Genomic DNA, 21,198 nt, shown 5'->3' on the forward strand with positions numbered 1-21,198 from the left:
AACCACGACATGAACGTCTTTTGACTTTCTACGTGCACCCCAATCTCCCATTTTATTTCCCTATTTGCCCCTTTCCAGCGTGGCACATTCCCATTGGTGCAGAACCAAGCAAAGACCTTTCTGTTAGTTACCCTTTAACTTACCAACGGTACTGCAAATCAATGCACCTCCATTGCCAAATTCAAAAATCAAAGAACATTCCCATCCTCTGCTCCAAACAACATTCTCTCTCTCTCTCTCTCTCTCTCTCTCTGCTTTGCTCTGCTTCGTTTCTGTGTAACACTTTCAAATTTGTACTCGCAGAGGAACTGTTTCTGAGTGATCTGGCTTCGACCCTCCTCTGTTTCTCCCAAAAAGTTCGAGACTTGCACTGCAAATGATTCGCTTCTTCAGCCTCCACCTCCATACCCGTCTCTTTCTCCTCCTCATTTTCGCCGCCACACCCCCCTGCCTCTCTCAGACCGACGTGCCGTCGCCGGCTCCGGCTCCGGTGGCCGAGGTGTGCAACGGCGTGCTCCTGACCTACCTCTATGCCGGGGGCACCCAGCTCCCGCCTGACGACCCGGCCCACCAGGCCTACCGGTTCCAGTCGGTCCTCACGGTGACGAACAACGGGGTCGACGAGCTCAAGTCGTGGAGGGCGTTCGTGGGGTTCCAGAACGATGAGCTGCTGGTCTCCGCCTCCGGAGCCGTCCTGGCCGACGGGTCGAGCCTGCCCGCGACCGTCGGCAACAACGGCACCGTCCTGGCCGGCTTCCCATCGACGGACCTGCAGACGGCGATCCAGACGGCGGGAGATTTGACGCAGATGCAGGCGCAGGTCACACTGGTGGGGACGCAGTTTGGGGTGAAGCCGCCCAGCGTGCCGATGCCGGCGAACATCTCGCTCGCTAACGATGGGTTCGTTTGTCCTGAGCCGACCCTGCAAGGTGTTTCTTTGATCCCAATCTGTTTTCTTTTCTTCAGTTCTCGTGGTTTGTGTTTGATTTATGTTGATCTCTTCGTAGAATTTGGTTTGTAGGATTCGTTTTTATGTTTAGAGGTTTGGGGCTTGAGGTGTTGACTGTTGGGGGAGCATGAGGATAAAAAAGCTTCCATCTTGTCAAAAGAACACAGATGTTCTGTTGGCCAATAATAGAAAAACGAAGAATGGCTGAATGTTCAGTGGAGTTGTTTTTGTTCTGTACCACGTCTCTGTTGATTTTGCCGGACAAATGCTGTAACTCATGTCTTACATTTCTCAGGGAAGAATTTGATGCTGGTTTGCTGCACTCAAGATCCCAATTTCAAGACGAACATCACCGTGGCCGACGAATTCTTGCCCCGTCAGAGTGGCGATCTCACGATCATGTACGACGTGATCCGGACGTACGACACGAACTACTGGGCGCAGGTCACGATTTCGAATAACAACCCCCTCGGCCGTCTTGATAATTGGGAATTGAGCTGGGACTGGATGAGGGAAGAGTTCATCGCCTCCATGAGGGGGGCTTATCCCTCTATTGTGGACTCGAGCGGCTGTTTGTTCGGATCGCAAGCTTCGCAGTACACTGATATGGATTTCTCCAACGTCTTGAATTGTGAAAGGAGGCCCACCATCATTGACCTGCCGCCGACGAAAGCTAATGACACGAACCTCGGGTTGATTCCTAATTGCTGTCGGAATGGCATGATATTGCCTCCGTCCATGGATTCGAGCCAGTCGAGTTCTGTGTTCCAAATGCAGGTCTACAAAATGCCGCCGGACCTCAACCGGTCGGTGCTCTTCCCACCCCAGAACTGGAGGATCAACGGCACACTCAATCCCGATTATCAATGCGGTCCTCCCGTTCAAGTGAGCCCCAGCCAATTCTTCAGCCCCAATGGGTTATCGTCGAATACGACCGCCTTTGCTAGCTGGCAGGTGGTGTGCAACATCACACAGCGGTCGACTCCTAGGTGCTGCGTGTCGTTTTCTGCCTACTACAACGAATCTATTGTGCCGTGCAGGACGTGTGCCTGTGGCTGCGCGAGCAGCGCTAGCTCTAACTGTAGCGCCACCTCCCCCGCGATCCTCCTCCCATCCCAAGCGCTCCTTGTTCCGTTTGACAATCGCACTGCAATGACGCTTGCTTGGGCCCAAATAAAGCATCTCCAAGTGCCGAAACCAATGCCTTGCGGCGACAACTGTGGAGTCAGCATCAACTGGCATGTCAACACCGATTACAGCAATGGTTGGACCTCCAGGATCACGATCTTCAACTGGGGTGAGACTGCATTTGTCGATTGGTTCACTGCGGTCGAATTGGATAAAGCGGCTGCCGGGTTCCAGGCGACGTACTCGTTCAACGGGACTCTTATGAACGACGTGAAGAACACGATTTTCATGGAGGGCCTCCCTGGATTGAATTACCTCATAGGGGAAGCAGATGGAGCTGACCCCAGGGCAGATCCCAAGGTCCCCGGGAAACAGCAGTCAGTGATTTCGTTCACCAAGAAGAACATCCAGGGGATCAACGTGCCGAACGGAGACGGTTTCCCTACGAAAGTATTCTTCAATGGGGAAGAATGCTCGCTTCCAACCGCGATTCCAACGGGCAATAGTGCCAGGATTGGTTCATCTACTACGCTTTCGATCTTCCTAGCAGTGATCATTGCCACACTGATACTGCAATAATTGAGCGAGGAGATGCGGCTTTGTGTTTTTTTTACCTCTTGATGATTCTTTTTGATTGTTCTCCTAGGGGGATTCCTGCCGTATATGCTCAATCAGGAACTTTCAGAATACTTCTTGCATTCACACAAGGACACAAGTGTATCGTTCGGCACGTCACAATTACCAAATCTCTTGGCATTTCCGGTGTAAAGTGTCTGTTTTTTCATGCCTGTTGTTCATCTGATACACACACACAGCTGTATCGAACGAGGAAGTGATTCACATAGAATGATCTCTTCTGCTTTGGCGGTCGGTGATTTTGTAATTCATTCCCGCGATCCATTATTCCATTGTCCCTTGATGGTATTGGTACTACACTACCGGTTGCGGGTCGTCTCCGTCCTCGAGTAGTGGTCTGAAAATCATCATTTCGACTTTGCGAAACGAACCTGACCGGGATTTCGAGCACGGTTGCGAAACGGGGCGATGATTTATGAAACTGAGGTGAAGAAGAAACACTAAACCTGGCCAATTCAGAAGGTGAAGAAGAAAGGTCTTCCAAACTCTGTTTCATGGAGTAAAAAACAAAAAATAAACCAAGGAAATAGCAAGATTGCTCTCGTTGAGAGTCGAACTCAAGACCTCCCGCTTACTAAACGGGTGCTCTAACCAACTGAGCTACGAGAGCCTGATTGATGGCCTTTTAGCATTTTAAATATTACTTCATTAACTAAATTATTGGTCACTGCATAATTCAATGGAAGGTTTGCGTGGGGGATATGTCACATTGTCTCAAATCCACCAAGTTTAATGATTTAATCAACCGTCGCCTTTTTGAGCAATGATACTCGGTCCGGCGGCAAGTTGAACCTCTCATGATGACAAACCTGTACTTTTTGTTCGGAATCAATGGCATTTCTCCTGGACATGTGGTTTGGAGCAAAGTCGTACCGTCCGACTTTTCAAACATCTAAAAGCTATTTGTCTCCAAGTGTTGTGAGGAACTACTATCATTATCCGACGTGGTACCGTCCTTGCCATCGCCATTTGCAATTTTTACAACAGTAAACCAACTGCATCTCGAATAGATGCTTGAGTAATTTTCTTTATCAACAATGTTTTGAACTGTTTAGTGTGTCTGTGGCTTTCATTATCAGTACATCTTGCACTTCCGTTTGGCCTAATGAACATTTCTATCAGGGGATCATCAAATAAGCTAATCTAATGCCACAAAGTTTACATGTAAGAGATAAAACGAATTTCTTGATTGCCAAAAATTAAATGAGATAAAGAGATTTTGCATGGAAATTGAAGCCAGTATTTACTCTCCTGGGCTCGGGTTGACACTTGACAGTAGTATTGTCCTTTAATATGGTCAAAATGACAAATTTCTTTTAAGCACCGGCTTGTGTTGTGAACTTGCAAAGCTGGGCTTCGAATTTGGACCATCCAGATGCCCCGTTGGTGAGTCAACTCATGCTGGGTCTTCAGATCTGAGCCGTTCATTTAGATCAGTCAACGAAATGCACCTTAAAACCTTTGCTTCGACAACCCATATTTATGTGTATAAACATCCATAAAGCTTCAGTATCTCCACAACTTCACAAAGCCTCTCTCATCATATAACCAATTCAAACTCAGTTCCTCCTGATCCTCTGTAACTTTTGAAGCTTCATTCGTTTGTTCACAGTTCCGACAATGGCCATCACTTGTTTCACTCAGGATCGCTACCCCGATCGCTCCGTCGAGGATGTTCAAGGCGCTGATTCTCGATTCCCACAACCTCATTCCCAGAATCGCTCCGCAGGGTATCAAGAGCATCGACTTTGTCGAAGGAGACGGAGGAGTCGGGAGCGTCAAGCAGACCAACTTTGCTGAGGGCAGGCCTAGTCTTCTATGGTCACACATTTTTTTGGCAGAACTTGTTCTTTTCCTTTTTCGCCTAATTCGACATCATCATGAACTTAGAATAGATTAATGAATTTTGAATCCTGATGGCTCTCAATAGGTGGCCACTTGAAGTACCTAAAGCATCGAATCGATGCTCTTGATGCCGAGAATCTCGTATGCAAGTACACTCTGATCGAAGCCGACGTCGTCTTCGACAAGATCGAGTCGGTGGCTTACGAGGTCAAGTTTGAAGCTTCCGGCAACGGCGGATGCATATGCAAGATGGCCAGCAAGTACCCCACGAAAGCCGGCACGGAGCTTAAGGAGGAGGATATCAAGCAAGGGAAAGACAAGGCGATGGGACTGTACAAGGTCGTGGAGGAGTAGTTTCTGGCTAATCCCTCTGTCTATGCTTAAGCTTGCTCGTTCGTCTTCGTTTTCAAGGAGTTTGTGCGTGCGTTTCTTCATTTGTCTATGGGGGGCATGAAATCTAATATATTCGTAATTATACAATTTTCTATTGGGTTTCCTAAACGTGTGGTCTAAATAAAGAAATTTATTTTTATTAGATTTATTGTCGATGTAAAAAGATAAATTACACATTCACCGCTCGAGGTTGACATGGGTAACAATTACGATTTCGAAATTGACTTCAGACGCGCATGTCGCATATTTAGTGATACACGTGTAAGAATTTATCTTGCACTGATGATGGACCTAACAATAATTCAAGAAAACCTTTAAGTACTTCTTTTTAAAAATTTTGACGGGGCAGGGTAAAATATTTTACTACATAAATAAATACGTATCGCTTGACAATCTCAACATTGTTTGGAATTGGCGCACAATCACAAAGAAAAAGAGAGTAAAAGAGAGAAAGAGGATTTGAGATGCAAGATTTTATCCTGGTTCATCCTTAAACTAGAGCTATATATAGTTGAGGATTCCACTATAATTAGCACTTCGCGCCTCTCTGTTACATCTCTCAATTATAAGAGAAATATAATATATATAGATAATAATTTGATTCAAAATAGGAATTCTCTTTTTAGGAAACCTACTCCAAATAGGAAACCTATTTAAATAGGAAAATTTTCTTTTTCGGGCTCAATTAGGATATCGTGTTGTCCTGGGAGTATGAACCATACTCCGACAAACATACACCAGGTAATTATCAAGAACATGTGCTCTCCAGTCTGGACAAATAAATTAGACACGTGCCGTCTAATTACATAATTTCCCTAACATTTTTTTATTCCAAAAGTATCACTCCAATGTTTATAATGTACGCATTTTGATGGCCTATGATACAAAGAAAAATTAATGATATATTTTTTTTGTTTTGGTTATTCTTTAGATGGGCACTTGCAATGACACCGAACCGAAGTCGGTATTAGCAATTTAACTGTATTTAAATTTTAATTCTTAAAATCTTACCATAAGTTAGGTTGTGAAAAATTCTCTAAATGCGAGGTGATATACTCGAAGTAACAGCATTACGTTTTTGTCATGCCATGTGGGTTTTTAAAATGTTACCTAAAATGGTTAATTCCACGAAAAATCCCAAATTGATGCATCCGCGACAAATTTACTCCGAATTAATTTTTTGACCACCAAAAAACTCCAAACTGGTATACTTGTGATAAATTTAACATCTATTAAATTTGATTTATACCATAAAAAATCACAAATTGGTAAACCTGTGACAAACAGAGGGGTAAAACCCCAAACTAGTATACCTGTCAACTGTCACGCGTCATCCAACTCAACAGTTTGACGGTAAAATTTAACAGAAGCTAACAGGAGGTAAATTTATCACGGGTGTACCGGTTTGTGATTTTTTATCGTCAAAAAATTAGTTTATGATAAATTTGTCATGTACTAGTTTGGGAGTTTTCGTGATATTTATCCTTATCTAAAAGAGGTAACAAGATAAATATTTTAGAGTTTGAATAGATCTTTAGCAAAAAGAAACTACGTACGAATCCTATCAAAATGTCGAGCATGTCTTTACCACGCATAAAAAGGCAATCACTAGACAACTCTTTTGCACCAAGACGTAGACTGATCTTATCTAGCGTCGAGTTTTTCCGAAGTAATGCCGAATTGGGAGGCGTTGCCTCAAGATCTGCCGCGGCTCAAGACGGCTAGACGGGGAGGATTTCGTGGCCTTTGGCTTGGTGTGCACCTCGTGGCGGTCCGCCGGGGCGGGGTTTACGATGCCGGAGCGAGAGCCCCTTGGCTGATTAGTTTCTTGGACTCGGAGTCGCGGTTTTGGAGCATGTCTAGGGTGAAGGTCCACAGGGCAGACCTGCCGAGCAGTATGGTCAGGAGCTTGCGCTACCAAGGATGGATGGCGATATCACCGGAGGGCGGGGGACTCGAACTGTTCAACCCTATTTTGCGCGTCAGCAATGAACTCCCCGGCTCAGAGACGTTCTCGCGTGTCCGTAAGTTCGTGCTATCTTCGAGCCCTTCTGCGTCCGACGACTATGTGGTCATGGTCCATTTTCAGCCGTCCGTGTTTGCATTCTATCAACCGCGAGAACGGTCATGGACGACACTGATGTACTCGCCTAAGTCACGGATCATGTATCTAATACATTACAAGGGCCGATTTGTGGCCTTGGACGAAGAATGCCGGGTGACCACTTTCGACCTGTGGGGAGATAACGCTCAAGAAAACCGAGTAGTCGTTCGGAAGTTCGAGGGATGGATGACGTCGCATCTCGTGGAATGCTCCGGCTCATTGTTGGTGATTTGGCACAGCCCTGATTGGTTCGGCTCGGCCTTGAGCGCCGCGTTCCGAGTTTACAAGGTCGACTTGGACGGGGGGACTTGGACGGAGGCGAAGAGCTTGAGGAGTGCATCGTCTTCCTGTCGTACGAGTGCCCGTTCTCGGTGGACCTCGGCGCCGGATCTCTCCTTCCCGAGATCGGGCCGAACCACATATACTTCGTCGACATGGTATCCGCCATTGATCGCAAGATACAGTCCTATGACATGGAAGATGGTAAAATTGAGACCCACCCAGACTTGATGGCCTGGCTATTAGGCACTACACCGAGGTGGATCCGACCTAGTTTCTGAACATATTGGCATTGGTCTTGTGAAGTTGGGATGCTTCTTACCGTTCTTTGTCAGGTGCACATTAGTTTGGTGCATGCCTTCTATCTTTTCCCTAGAGTGCTTGCTGCTTCTGTTGCTTCAGGGGTTTCCAGTATCGAAGATCTAGTCGTGCTCTTGAATTACCGTGAATGTGACGATGTGACCGAATTTTTTGTGCCCCAGAAAGCTGGGCATAGTAAAACAGTGCGGATGCTACATCGAAGCAAGGTCGATTTCACATCGATGCCAGAAAATCGTGCCGAATAATCAGTCAAGTCGAAACTTTAGATGAACTGGTTGGGTTAGCGCGCACAAGATAAATAAGGCGCATAAGATAGTTACGAGGTTTGATTTGAGATAGTTTTTGATCTTGTTATGACAGATGAATTTCTTGACATTGTCTAAATCCATGGTGTGGTTACCTCAGAAATAATTCCATCGGAATCAACAAGTCAAACCGGGTGATTTCCTGGAAAAAAAAAAAACCGGGTGATTTCCTTAGCATACGATCGCGATTCATCACATCTTTTGAGCTTAAAGTAATCCAGTAATAACATCTCATGATCTAGGACGGGTTAGGAAATTTTAAAGTCAACAATGTAAAGATATTTAATCGATCCGGATCAGGTAAACATAATTTACCGGTCAAATTTTTTGAAACTCGAGCTCAACCCAAAATCTTAAACTCGATTCTTTTGTGTTAATGAATAACAAAACAATATGAAGTTCAAATTGTAGTTTTTTTTTGGGTCGAAATAAACGGCTTCAACAAAGATGTTGGACATATGAACATAAAAGATCACACAAGGATTGGGAGGGTTTAGAGACCCAATTAGAGGGGAGTGTGTGATTTTGCAATCCAATCAACTACTTGATTTGCTTCTCGCGGAAAATGGGCCACGTGAACGGTATTGAACTGGGCCAAGCTGCTCCCGCAATCCTCTATCACGCGCCGGCGCACTCCATGGGCTCTGATAAGCACTTGATACTTAATTGCAGGGAAACTTGTCCAAAAAAGTTACAGCCCTATTGTACGACAGTCAATTCGGTTCTAAACCTTTAAATTGTGCCAATTGAATCCTAAACCTTATAATGAGTTGCCAATATAGCCATTTAGTGATTTACGACCAAAATTATCCATAATGACTACATTGGCAAATTTTTAAAGGGTTTATGACTAAATTGACAATATGACATCCTCAAATTTCGACCCTATTCAGGATGTAGTGAATGGTTATTTCATAAATGCGCAATGAGTAGAATTAGGCTCTGAATTGATTCTTGAACATTTAAGGGTATTGCAAGCTTTGGGAAAGGCGAATTAAGACTTCGTTGCACGCAACCAAAGCACTCAATCATGGATTGACAATTCGACCATAAGGATCGTTGAAGGACAACCATAAGCCATTTCAAGTCGATCCAGGAATGGTTATAGATCGATTCGACAATAGTATAGAATCGGATTGCGAGTGATTCTGCACGATTACTATATTGATTCCGAACGACACTAGACCAATCCTTAATGATCGTATGCTTCGAAACGAGCTATTGACCCCTCACGATTACATGACAACCGATGGTCATTCATGGATTGAGAATGCTTAAACGTGGATTGATTTGGAATCAATTACGGGTTAAATGCACGAAACCCCTAAAAGCCGCCCATTGTTCTAATTATGCGAAAGATGCATTTGAGTGATTTTAACCACAAATTCTAATCCAGTTAAGGATATTGGACTCTAGAGGATTAAAAGACAATTATTGGAAAAATTCTGGGAATCGCTTATTTATCAGTAAACCGAGAAACCTTGGAAAAGTGAAATTCGAGCCGGAAATTGGGGCCCACAAGGGGGACCACGAATTTCTAAGAGCCCAATGGGCCTCATGGACTATATAGTTGGCCACGAGAGCCTAATGGAAGGGAAATTACAGTTTTGCCCTTTTGGGCCCCAACTTAAGAAGTTTTGAGAATTTGTGCAAGAAAAGCTCGAGACGAGAAGCCCGCAAGGAACTAAGTCCAATGACAGGGCCCAAGGAGGATTTCGGCCCAAGAAGAATGAGCTTAGCCCAAGTTTAAGTCCGCTAGACCTTTCAATGCCCATTTCAAGCCTGTTTCTCTTCAAATTGGACCCGTTCAAGCCCAAGCCCAAGCCCGTGTGAATAGTGCGAGTGAATGGTGACGTGAATAGTGTCAAGGGCTGAAATTACCAAAATACCCCTCTCATCTTCTCTTAATTATCAAATTGCCCCTTCTAGAAGCTTTTGCAAGATGAGTTTCTAGCCATTGATTTTGGCTTGTCTTGCAAGAGTGAACCTTAGCCATTGATCTTGGAAAACTTGAAGGAGAAGTCGGGGAAAGCTTGCAAGACAAGTTGGTCTTGTCTTGCTCTCTCTCTCTCTCTCTCTCTCTCTCTCTCTCTCTCTCTCTCTCTCTTAATTCCGGCCCCCCCTCTCTTCCTCCTTCGGCCACCAGCAAAACTAGCCCCCTTGGCTGCTGTTTTGCCACCGTGGAGTCACCCGCCGAGTGCCGTTCGTCCGCGCCGTTTCCTCGCCGATTCGCCCTTACCGCAAGCCAAAACAGCCCACAGAAGCTGTGGTGCTGCTATCCATGCCGTCGTCGCCACCTCGTGTCGTTTCCGGACCGAGCCACGTGTAGCCCTTGTTGCCGCCGTCGCGCCCTTGTCGTCGGAATCGTTTCCGGGTGAGTTAACGCTCTAATCCCTTGATTAGTACGTTAACTTGCTTAGGGTTTGATTATACTAAGTTAATCTTGCTTAGTGCTAATTAATGAAGCATTAGTTGATAAGCTATCGCGATAAGTGATAGGCGGAAGTGATAAGCTATCGCGATAGGTGATAAGTGGACTTGATAAGTTATCGAGAAAATGTGATAAGCTATCGTTAAATGGACGATAAGCTATCACCAAAGGGGTGATAAGCTATCGGAGAAATGTTGATAAACTATCACCAAAGAGGTGATAAGCTATTGCCAAATAGGCGATAGGCTATCGAGGAATGGATGATAAGTTATCGTGACAAGAGTGATAAGTTATCGATTTTTATTTAATGAGTTATCGCAATTAGGCGATAAGTGATAGTGAATTGTGGTGATTCTATGCATGCTTTATATGCTTTCAAGCTTGTGATGCCTTGAAAAATACTTGCCCATTTTATAAACCTTGTTTACTAATTTTTACAAGGATTTTTAAGAACATATAAGTGAAAAACCCTGAAGTGTCGGGTTTATATGTCCGGTTTTATGAGTTAAATGGGGCAAGGATGTTTTAAAAAGGAAATCGTGCAAAGTTTGATGGGTTGATTATGTGTATGTGATCACGTGTGAATTTATTACCGCATTTTTATGTGTGGAAATTGTAGTAATTTGTTGTGTGAGTACGAACCACGTTTGGATTTGGCTAAATGCTGAGATATAAATGAGTTGTGTGTTTGTTGTGCTCGTGTGATCACATAAATTAACCTGTCACCCAGTGGGGGTCTAGGGATGCAATGTGTGATATGGTGCGAAAAGTGAGTGCAATATGTGACATTGCGCATAAGAGAATAGCACATCATATACCCCGTTACATTGGCTAAATTCAAAGATAAAGAATTGGCTTGAGTGGTTGGTGTGCCTGCATGGTCACATGAAAGTCCGTCTAGGCGGGGGTTCTAGGCGATGCCGTGTTGCGGTTGAGGCCGGACCGATGCTCCTTATGGAATGCCATCTAGGCGGGGGTTCCAGATGTTGCCGTGCCCGATGGAGCGGGACGATGCTCAGTTATGCCGGAAGACACCGGCGGGGGTTCGGTTGTGGCCCTGAGTGGTCATTTAATAATCTGGACTATTATGAGTGCAGCGTACATGGATGAATGCATTGTACCTGAAAGTGAAAATTATATGTGTCTGGATTATTAAATTGACGTTGTGCCTGCTTATGCACTATGATATGCCTCTTGTTTATGCAATCATGTGATCTTATTATATGCTCATTGGAGCGATTGCAGAGTTATGATGGTTAGTAGAGGGCAAACCTGATGCGATTAACGCGGGTTGTGCCGTGGTTCTGTGAGGTTGTAGTAATCGAAACTCGCGTGAAAGAGTATGTTGCATTGCGCGTGATTATGAGATGAAATTGTGAGGCACGGTATGGGACAGGCCAAAACGGTTTCACTTCATAATCAGGACTTGTGTGAATACCTTGTACATGAGAATTACTGAGCGTGTTCTGATTGTATTATGTGCTTGTTGCATTATGATTGCACATGTTGGTTTATTATATGCAGGGTGTGTGCGTGTGCTGTAACATCCTGAAAAAAAAATTAGTCCATTTGGGATTTATGAGATACTGGATTTTATGAATGTACTCGTAGTCAGTTCTCGCCCGGAACTGATCATTCCTGGGAATGCTAACCATTAGGGAAAGGCTAATAGGGGAAATTAAATTCGCGCGACTAAAGGAAATTCGATCGTGAATGGATTTCGACCATTAAATCGCGAAAGTGATATTTTGAGCCACTGTTGGCCGATCCAAGGATAGTTAGGGGTCAGTTCGCCACTGTCCTAGTAGTGGATCGCGGGTGATTTCGTTGGACCACGAAACAACTTGACGAATGATTCTGAAATTATACCGAACGATCGTACCCCTCGGATCAAGTGATTGATCTTCGCGATTTTAATGACAACCGAGGTCATCACGCACCGAACGGACTTGCACGTGACTCGATTTAGTATCAATCATGAGTCGATTTCGCGAATTTCCCCAGCAAGCCGCCCGTTAGCTCGAGAAACGCTCGAGTTGCGTTTAATAGAATTTAATTATTGAAATTTTTCCCAAATTGGACACGGGAAAATTAGGAAGTCACGACGGAACGTTAGGACGACGTTGCACGTGTCACGTGCGAATTTTTGGTGCGCTCAAATCCTTCGGAAAAATTCGATTTGGACAAGAAACGGAGAAAGTGACCAAAATACCCCTAGGATTTATTAAAGGACAAGCTTTAAGGGTAAAGGGCATTTTGGTAATTTTTGCCCTCAAATTTTGATTGGACAATTTTACCTTTGGATATTTTGGAAATTACAAGTATGCCCTTGGATATTTTTGTGCAAGAATCGATCTCGGCCGTCGGATCAAGATAAGATCGAATCGGGACCGTCGGATCAAAAATGTGAGAAAGGGGCATTTTGGTAAATTGTCAAAAAGTGGTCAAATTGGACATATTATCTTTGACCCATTCCTTCTCTCTCCTCCATTTCTCTTCCCCTTTCTGCCGTGAGCATCCCCCCCAACCGTAGACACACACACACACACACACACACTCTCTCTCTCTCTCTCTCTCTCTCTCTCTCTCTCTCTCTCTCTCTCTCTCTCTCTCTCTCTCTCCCTTTCTCTCTCTCACGTGAGGCAAGACCCACGGCCAAGCAAGCCCCTCACCGCCGCGCAAGCCGGACCGCCCTCTAGCCGCCGCTTAGCCGCCGTACCAACCCCAAACCACCACCACCAGCCACCGTTTCTCTCTCTTTTCTCTCTTTCCCCCAAGTGGCCGTGAACCCAAATCAAGAGCCGGACCGCCGCCGCAAGCCGATTGCCATTGCCGAGCTTCGCCGCCGTCCCCGCCGTGTCCGTTTAAGTGCCGCCGCTTTCCGTTCTAGCCGCGATAGTCTAGAACGCGGGTAAGTCGCGCTCTAAACCCAATTTAGGACTTCGGGTATCGACGGGCGATTTTGGGCGAAATCTGTATAAAGTTAGGTGCGGAATTGTATGAATTGGTAGTGGAAATTTTATGGCGGGCCTTGGGATTTAATTCGGGCATTAATTATTGGAAATTAGAAAATAACAGTGGCTGTGATCTACTGTTCATGGGGCCGTGATGGGCCGATCGGGACGTAAGTTGGATTTTTAGAACCAAGAAATTATGGTGAAAAAGTCGCGTGAAGGACCGAAATCGATTTGACGTCGTTTGGTGGAAGAAAAATAATGATTTCGGTATTAATGGACTAGTGTTCGGCAAATTTTGGGGTTTGTTTCATGGACGAATTTATCGAGTTCATCTTGGGTGAAATTATGGCTGGAATTATGATGGTTTGGGGGTTATTTAGAGAGTAAATAAGGACTGCCTACAAGAAGTATACATGCTGGAATTTGTGGTTCGGAATAATGTGTTTATGGCTTGATTTGTGGTGTATATGTGTCGGATTGTTGTGTGATATTGTGGCTGAATTGTGAGGGTCCTTGTGACTGAAATTACTCGCGATTGTGATGGTTATATGTGTGTTTATAAGCTGCGAATTACTGTTCACAAGCTGTGATTTACTGTTCACGGGCTGTGATGATTTGTTCGGGACACAAGTTGGGTTTTTAGAACCGGCATTTAGTGGCGAGAAAGTGTCGTGAAGGATCGGAATTGATCCGACGCCATTTGGTTGGAGGAAATTGGCAATTTACGCGTTTTAGGCATGTTTGAATTATTCTGGATGGGGTTGATTTAATCGAGGGCTTATTTGTGTGTTTATATAGTGGACATATGTCTGCTTGGTGCACGTGTGGGCCAGATTGAATTAATTGTTGAAATTGGCCATGTCGAATGCTGAGTGAGCATGTTTTACGTGTTAATTGATGCGTGCACGGGCCACGTGTGATGGGCCAGTTGGGTGTGGTATATGCGTGTCGAGCATGCGCATGAGTAAGAAAGAAATGTGGTGTGGCATGTGATTGTGGAATTTATGTGAAGGTGTGGAATTGCGAGTATTGGGATCGGGCCGAGTATCATAAGCTCGGGCAGCGATCACGTAGGTCTGTTGCATTTGGCACCGGCTGAGGCTTGAAAAAGCAAGGTTGAGAATCGGTCCGAGGCACGATCAGCTCGGGTGAGACCGGGATCGGACCGAGGCATTATAAGCTCGGGTTTCGATCATGTAGGCCTGTTGCATTTGGCGCGGGCTGAGGAAAGTGTGAATGTGGGATCGGACCGAGGCGTGTGATGCTCGAGGCGCGATCGAGTGGGAATGTGGGATCGGACCGAGGCGTGTGATGCTCGGGGCGCGATCGAGAGACCTGAGGCGTGTACGGGTACGTGGGCCGAAAGTGTGGTGATGAATGGTCGCAGTGTACCTGAGGCGTGTACTTCAACGCGGGTCACTGGCGAGGAATGAGAAAGAGGAAATGAGAATGAAAGGAATAGTGGAATGAGAATTGGTACATGCGTGTGTTGCATACGGCGTGATTGTGATTGAGTACGGGTGTACGCATGTTTGAGTTTGACTATATTATTTGAGGTGCCTGCGATGTGATGACTTGATGTGTACGAATGCACGTGTGTCTGTGTGATTGTCTGGAGGTACGTGATAGCCTAGGTGGGATTTAGGGGTGTACTTACTGAGAAGTGTCTCACGGTTGTTTCAACCAAACCATTTCAGAGCCCCCGCCTGAGCCATGATCATATTGAGGCCGACTCGGAGCCGTCGGGTGAACAGACAGCTGAGGAGGATTCATGTGGTGATGCCGAGGACAGTAAGTCAGAGTGGACGCCTCCGAGAGGGCGTATGGACTAGTTCTGGGAGCGAGGCAATAAATTGAGAAGGCCCCATTTTTTGGACAATGCTGATCTAGGATGCTGATCCTTTTTGTATTTTGGAAGTTAATAATTACTGGTTCGGTGTGCTTGTAATAATAATGGATATTGTAAATATTATGGTGTAAGTTTGGCAATGAGAACGAATATGTTCATTCTCCCTGATTGATTCCCCAGTTTTAATTGTCCGGGATTATTTGTTAGTATCCGCTGTGGTTGTAAATCTCTGATGGTTATTTGAGGTCGGCGACATTCCTGGGACGTCGCACTTATCGACCAGGTAAGGGGTGTCGCGTGCCCATTGGGGTTCGGGGCGTGACATGTGCGCCAAGGCAAGGTAGGAATGCCTGCGATTGTTTAATGGCACGTTTGTTTATGCTGGCCTAGGTAACCTGCTTGTGTTTATAATTAATGCAAAGCAGAGGTTGCTTTGCTATTGATTTGCCATCGATAGATTGCTGCATGTTCAGGAGCGCCCGAGGCGAGTTGACTTCCTAACCGAGGCTTAGATTGTTAACTTACCGAGATTTATCTCATTTGTTGTTGTTAACCATTTTTCAGGTGCTCAGGTATGAGTACGCGTTGCGTTCCATGGGAACCGCTTGTTTTGAGGAGGAACACCTTTTGATGTTGCCCTCGTAGATAGAGGAACTAGGTTAACCCGCTACCTTTTGTGGTTGTAATTGGGAAGGTCCGCGTAGCAGACTTGTAATATGTTAACCCGATATATTGCTGATGATGTTGTATATATTGAGATGTGTTTTCTTGACTATCCCTGTTGTTGTGATTGGGTGGATTATGATTGCTTCCGCTTGCGTTTAATTGAAAGTTAAAATGAATGGATCAGCGACGCGTCCTGGGATGTCGCAATTCCACGACCAATGAAGGATGTCTACGTGCTCGAGGGTCCGGGGCGTGACAGACAAATTGTCAGAAGATTTTATAAATTGGCACAATTAAAAAGGTTGAGGACTCAATTGGCTGCTGTAAACTATTAGGATTGCCACCCTATTTATTTGGGAAGAGAGAGGTGGAGAGTTCGATTCTCCACCTTCTCAGAGGGCTCAGGGGTAGAGACGTAATTTCAGATGTGGTTTCGGCTCCAAGCATTGAAAGGATTAGAAATGAATTGGTAAATAGGTTTATGAACTGTGGATAATTATCTCCATAATTGCAAATTGATAAGCTATCTCGCTTTCTACTTCCACCCTAAGATCTGTTCGCCTCCTCAGATCAAAGCGAGTTGCCAGGAGAGAGTAGGCTTCTTCGAGGGCTGGGGCTTGGGCTTCGACACACACGGTGGGGGACGCGCCGATCGATTTCGCAAGCCCCAGCGACCGAATTCCTTGCGGAATCCCATCATATGCCGGCGGTGGTTCCTCCCGATCCTCCCTAGAGGATGGATCCGTTGATATCGAGCTCCAAGGAGCCGCTTTTCCGGCGGTTCCCGCCGGACAGGTTTGCCTTCCCTCTTCTCCAATCTGTTGGCCCTCGCCGGGTTCAAACGCACGGCATTTCTGTTCATCACATGGGCAGCATCCATGGGGCCGGAATAGGGGTGAGAAAGATGGACCGCCCAAATCGGGATCAAACCGGACCGACCGGTTTGGTCCAATTCTCGGGAATATCGGTCCGGTTCCCGGTTTCTAAAAGTGGAACCGGTTTCCGAGCGGTTTGGAACTGATTGTTCAATTTTTTTATATATTATATATATTTCCAATTTTTTCCATGGCCTTATGGGATCAAATCAAAACTACAAAGGAAAGAACGGAACAATTGGTTCCCGATTCACAAATAATATTTAATATTGATCCCATTGGAACTAGACCGGACCGATGGTTCGGTTTGGTCCACGGTCCCAAGATTAGCCGATCCGGTCCCCGGTCCTAGAAACTGGGAACCGGTCCTCCCGGTACGGTTCCTGGTTCTTGGGTTGGACTGGACCGGACCAGAAACTACTCACCCCTAGGCCGGAAGACGTACGCGTCCCTCGGCTGAATACTCAATTCGAAGTGATTCCGGCGCTGAGTTTCGTTGTCACCGAGCGCTACTGCCGCAGGATCCTCGGGAGTACTTCATCTATCTGTATCCATCGACAGAGGCTTCTAGATCTTCACACCGCCGGTAACCGCCGCTCATCATCCGTCGCCGGTCATCACGGGCTCTTCCGTTCAACTCCCAAGAACAGATCAGAAAAGATAGGGAAGGAGTTCTCTCGCTGTCCAGTGATTCTCTCTCAATTTCTTCTCTGAATCCTTGCCGCTGTGCAGTGATTCTCTCTCAATTTCTTCTCTGAATCCTTGCCGCTATCTCTGTCGCTGATTGCCATCGCAGGCCACTTCCCTAATACCCCCAGCTTCGTAGCCGCAGGAAGCAGCTTTGCTCGCCCTGTGTTTCGGACGCTACCTTCGAAGTGCTCGAAGCTTGTTCCTTCTTTCTTCGCCGGCTTCGATCTTTGAAATCAACGATTCCAGGACCTCCGCTCTCCGATGTGTTCACCTGCCAAGATTAGAAACTCAGTCTCACCCAGGTAAAACCACATGCTCCGTTTCCTGTTGTTATTCGTAAAAAAATAAAAGAAGAAGAAGAAAAAAAAGGGAAAAGGCTTAGAACTATGGCCACTGCTGGGGTATAAAATCATTTGTGATCGAAGCTGTGTTAATTGTTTGAATCTGCTACGATGCTTTGTGATGATCTGATGATGAGTTTCTGAGCTATACATTTTCAAGATTAATAAAAGCAATAAGTCGTCCGTGTATACGTTAGAATAAATGTGCAAAAGAGTGAAGGTTGAGAAGGAAGGAGGGACTAAAGGCAGGTCTGATAACTTTGCTTATATGAGGAAAAGGTGCTAGAATTAATTATTGTAGAAGTGTGAGTGATTGTGTTCTAAAAATGTTTGTTCTGTATTTTATTGGGATGAGTCTTTTTAATATGGGCTTCGGGTGAGAAATTGTAAAGCGATATCCCTGATTTCTGGCGAGAATTAAAGTGGTGTTCTTAGGATGGTTGTTAAATGTTGAAAAATGCGGATTGCCCATTCTGAGTTGTGTAAAAAATGACGAGTAAGCTGTGAAATGGGTGCAATAGAAACTGAGAATAATTTCTTCTTCTAATCAGCTTTGACTCTTAGCTCTTAGCTGCAATTGCCACCTGGTATTATTATGAATGTGTGGATTGTTCAAGCTGGCTGCTAGCTTCTTCCATGCTTGGCCATGACCTTCTCCCGCTTAGAGCTTGTTTGATTTTTATCTGGAAAATTACCAAAACTGTCATAAATCTATTGTATTGTAGTCCTAAATCTTTTGCATTTTTGCCAATTAGGTCCATGAGGTCAATTTTGCCTGGCCGTCTAGCCAACTATAACGTGGCAATTTTTTTAAATATTTTTTTTCCGAGTTTTTTTTATTGATTTTTTTATTTTTTCTTTTCTTTCCCCCCCTTTTTTTTCATCCCTTCATCTTTAACCTCTAGCCGATTGCCAGTTCCGGGGACCGGCCAGAGGCGGGGGCCGGCGAGTTCGGCCTCGCTTGCCCTTGGCGAGGCTCGACCTCGCCTAGCCACGGGCAAGGCCAACCTCACCAATTACCGGTGAGTTCGAGCCTTGCTAGGGGTGGGTGAGGCTCGCCCTTGCTAGCGACTGGCGGGACCGACCTTGTAGGCCCCCGCCCGGTGACCGGCTAGAGGTTGAAGATGAAAGGAGGAAAAAAAAGAAGAAAAGAAACATAAAGAAAAGAAAAGAAAAGAAAAAATATTAAAAAATTGCTATGTCAGTGTTGGCGGGATGGCTGGCGTCTATGTCAGCGCAAGCCGGCCAAAATTGGCCGGATTGACTGAATTGACACAAATACAAAAGGTTTAGGACTAAATTGGCACAAAAAAGTTTAGGATTGAATTGACACAATTACAATAGGTTTAGGATTGTTTTGGCAATTATCTCGATTTTGGTCCATTTTTAATGAATGCTGACCACCTGTTTGATGATATGCCTGAGCTAAGTCAGTGTGGTTTTATTCCCATTGTTGAGCAATATGAGTGTATATCAGCATAGTATACAGTTTGTAATCAACATCCTGACTTGATGACGTGATTTTTTTTATCATTGAAGTTCATTTGTGCATGAAAACTAGTTTGTTTTCTATCCATTTCTACTGATTTTTTAGCCATGTATTGATCGATGTTAATCATCATGTTATGAGGTTTGTGGGGGGAAGAACAGCATTGGTGCCAAAACTTATGTACGGAGGCCACTTTGGTGGCAAAAGTTTCAATCGGATCACTTAAGTGCTAAAAGTTGTGAAAAACGATCACTTAAGTGCCACTTCGCCGGAAATCCGACGTGGCATTTTTTTATTAATTTCTCAAGCTGATGTGGCATTTTTTTTCCTTTTCTTTCTTTTTTCCTTTTCTTTTCTTTCTTCTTATTTCCGATGGCCGGCGTCCGGCCACCGGCCATGGTTGGCCTCGCCGGGCGTCGCCTTCCTCCGGGTGAGGCCCGGCGAGGCCGCCGTGGCCTCGGCGAGGGCCGGCCTCGCCGGATCTGGCGAGGCAAGCCCTCGCCGGGGCTCGCCCTGCCCAGGCGAGGGTCGAGGTCGCCTGGGCAGGGCGAACCCCGGCGAGGGCTCGCCTCGCCGAGGCCACGGCTGCCTCGCCGGGCGTCGCCTTCCTCCAGGCGAGGCCCGGCGAGGCAGCCGTGGCCTCGGCGAGGCCGGCATCACCGGATCTGGCGAGGCGAGCCCTCGCCGGGGTTCGCCCTGTCCGTGCGAGGGTCGAGGTCGCCCGGGTAGGGCGAGCCCCGGCGAGGGCTCGCCTCGCCGAGGCCACGGCTGCCTCGCCGGGCCTCGCCCGGAGGAAGGCGATGCCCGGCGAGGCCGGACCGGCCATGGTAGAAGAAGAAGAAGACAGAAATGAAAAAAGAAAAGAAAGAAAAGAAAAAAGAAAAAAGAAAAGAAAGAAAAAAATCAGAAAAAAATATTTAAAAAATTGAATTATACACATGGAAATGCCATGTGTCATTAAAATTTAAATATAAAAGCCACGTATTAAATTTGGTCGGAATTTCTCGCCGTTGGCACTTAAGTGATCGTTTTTTCTCCGATTTGACACTTAAGTGATCGCCGGCGTAAACTTTTGGCACTTAAGTAATCCAAATGAAACTTTTGGCACCAAAGTGGCCTCCGTACACAAGTTTTGGCACCAATGCTGTTCTTCCCCCGAGGTTTGTGTTAGCACTGCTGATGTAGTTGTTGCATCACGAGGAGGCTATGAATTCTTCTTATTGAAATTTGAACTCTTGGGAAAGTGCTAAGCTATTCACGCAGATGTAAAAGATTGTGATTTCTGATTCAATATATTGAGGCCTGATTTTAAGTTGGGCTAGATGCCTTGACAAAACTTGTTTTTGAAGAGCAAAGCACAAGCAAGTTGAAACCATATCACTGACTGGTTTCTTTGATAGCTATAGCTTAGTAAGACCTCGTGGGCTTTTATAGGTTTCGTTATTGCTTTGGATAGACGAAGCGGTGGCTGCACAATAATTGTCTTAAGTTTTTGTATCTTTCACAGAGTTGTGGGTATTTGTTGTAATACTCCTTTCTTTGGTTAGAGAGTAACATTCTTTTGCTGCTGTAGGCTGTCTGAGCGAAGGAGAAAAGAAGTGGTGGATTTAAAGGGGTAAAGGACTAAGAAAAATAAAAGCAGACAGAGAGAAAAATAAAAATAGTAAGTTTAGAAACATCTCTTAAAAAAAAAAATCACAGTAAATAGTTTAGTTGAATTTAGGATTCACTTCAAATAATTGAACAAGTAATGCAAAGCGCCGTAGCCTAAGAGGAACGCAAGGGGACTAAATGTGTAAGAGGAACGCAAGGTGGACTAAGGGCCTATTTGGCAAGTTGCCAAATAGTAAAAATTTTTGTTCTTTTGTTTCTAGAATTAGTTTAGGAACAAAAATCTGTTTGTTAAATTTTTTGTGCCCGGGCACAATTTTGCGAAAAAT

General features: G+C 45.3%; 1 protein-coding gene, 1 long non-coding RNA gene, 1 other non-coding gene and 1 pseudogene across 3 annotated transcripts; 3 read left to right on the top strand and 1 right to left on the bottom strand.

Moving 5' to 3' along the window:
• Window positions 1–206: 206 nt before the first annotated feature.
• LOC115691969 (COBRA-like protein 7) lies at window positions 207–2,947 on the top strand. Its single transcript, XM_030618720.2, has 2 exons — window positions 207–929; window positions 1,245–2,947. The coding sequence occupies exons 1-2, from the start codon at window positions 377–379 to the stop codon at window positions 2,654–2,656; spliced, it is 1,965 nt and encodes a 654-aa protein (XP_030474580.2). The 5' UTR covers window positions 207–376; the 3' UTR covers window positions 2,657–2,947.
• A 302-nt stretch (window positions 2,948–3,249) lies between these two features.
• On the bottom strand, window positions 3,250–3,323 carry TRNAT-AGU (transfer RNA threonine (anticodon AGU)). The gene has a single exon. It is a non-coding gene; the product is annotated as a tRNA-Thr (tRNA).
• A 1,010-nt stretch (window positions 3,324–4,333) lies between these two features.
• Window positions 4,334–4,912, top strand: LOC115692024 (pathogenesis-related protein STH-2-like; annotated as a pseudogene).
• Window positions 4,913–19,018: 14,106 nt separating this feature from the next.
• Window positions 19,019–20,570, top strand: LOC130138326 (uncharacterized). The gene is made up of 2 exons (XR_008816725.1): window positions 19,019–19,399; window positions 20,419–20,570. It is a non-coding gene; the product is annotated as an uncharacterized LOC130138326 (long non-coding RNA).
• Window positions 20,571–21,198: the final 628 nt, after the last annotated feature.

The sequence above is a fragment of the Syzygium oleosum genome, unplaced genomic scaffold, assembly GCF_021117445.2.
Source record: "Syzygium oleosum isolate NSW1041296 unplaced genomic scaffold, Sole_v2.1 Sole_v2.06, whole genome shotgun sequence".
Classification (NCBI taxonomy): domain Eukaryota; kingdom Viridiplantae; phylum Streptophyta; class Magnoliopsida; order Myrtales; family Myrtaceae; genus Syzygium; species Syzygium oleosum.

Excerpts from the sequence above, each read along its gene's own strand:
- LOC115691969 (XM_030618720.2), top strand. The coding sequence starts at position 377 with ATGATTCGCTTCTTCAGCCTCCACCTCCATACCCGTCTCTTTCTCCTC. Across the intron at positions 930-1,244 it reads TCCTGAGCCGACCCTGCAAG|GGAAGAATTTGATGCTGGTT; the intron begins GTGTTTCTTTGA and ends TACATTTCTCAG.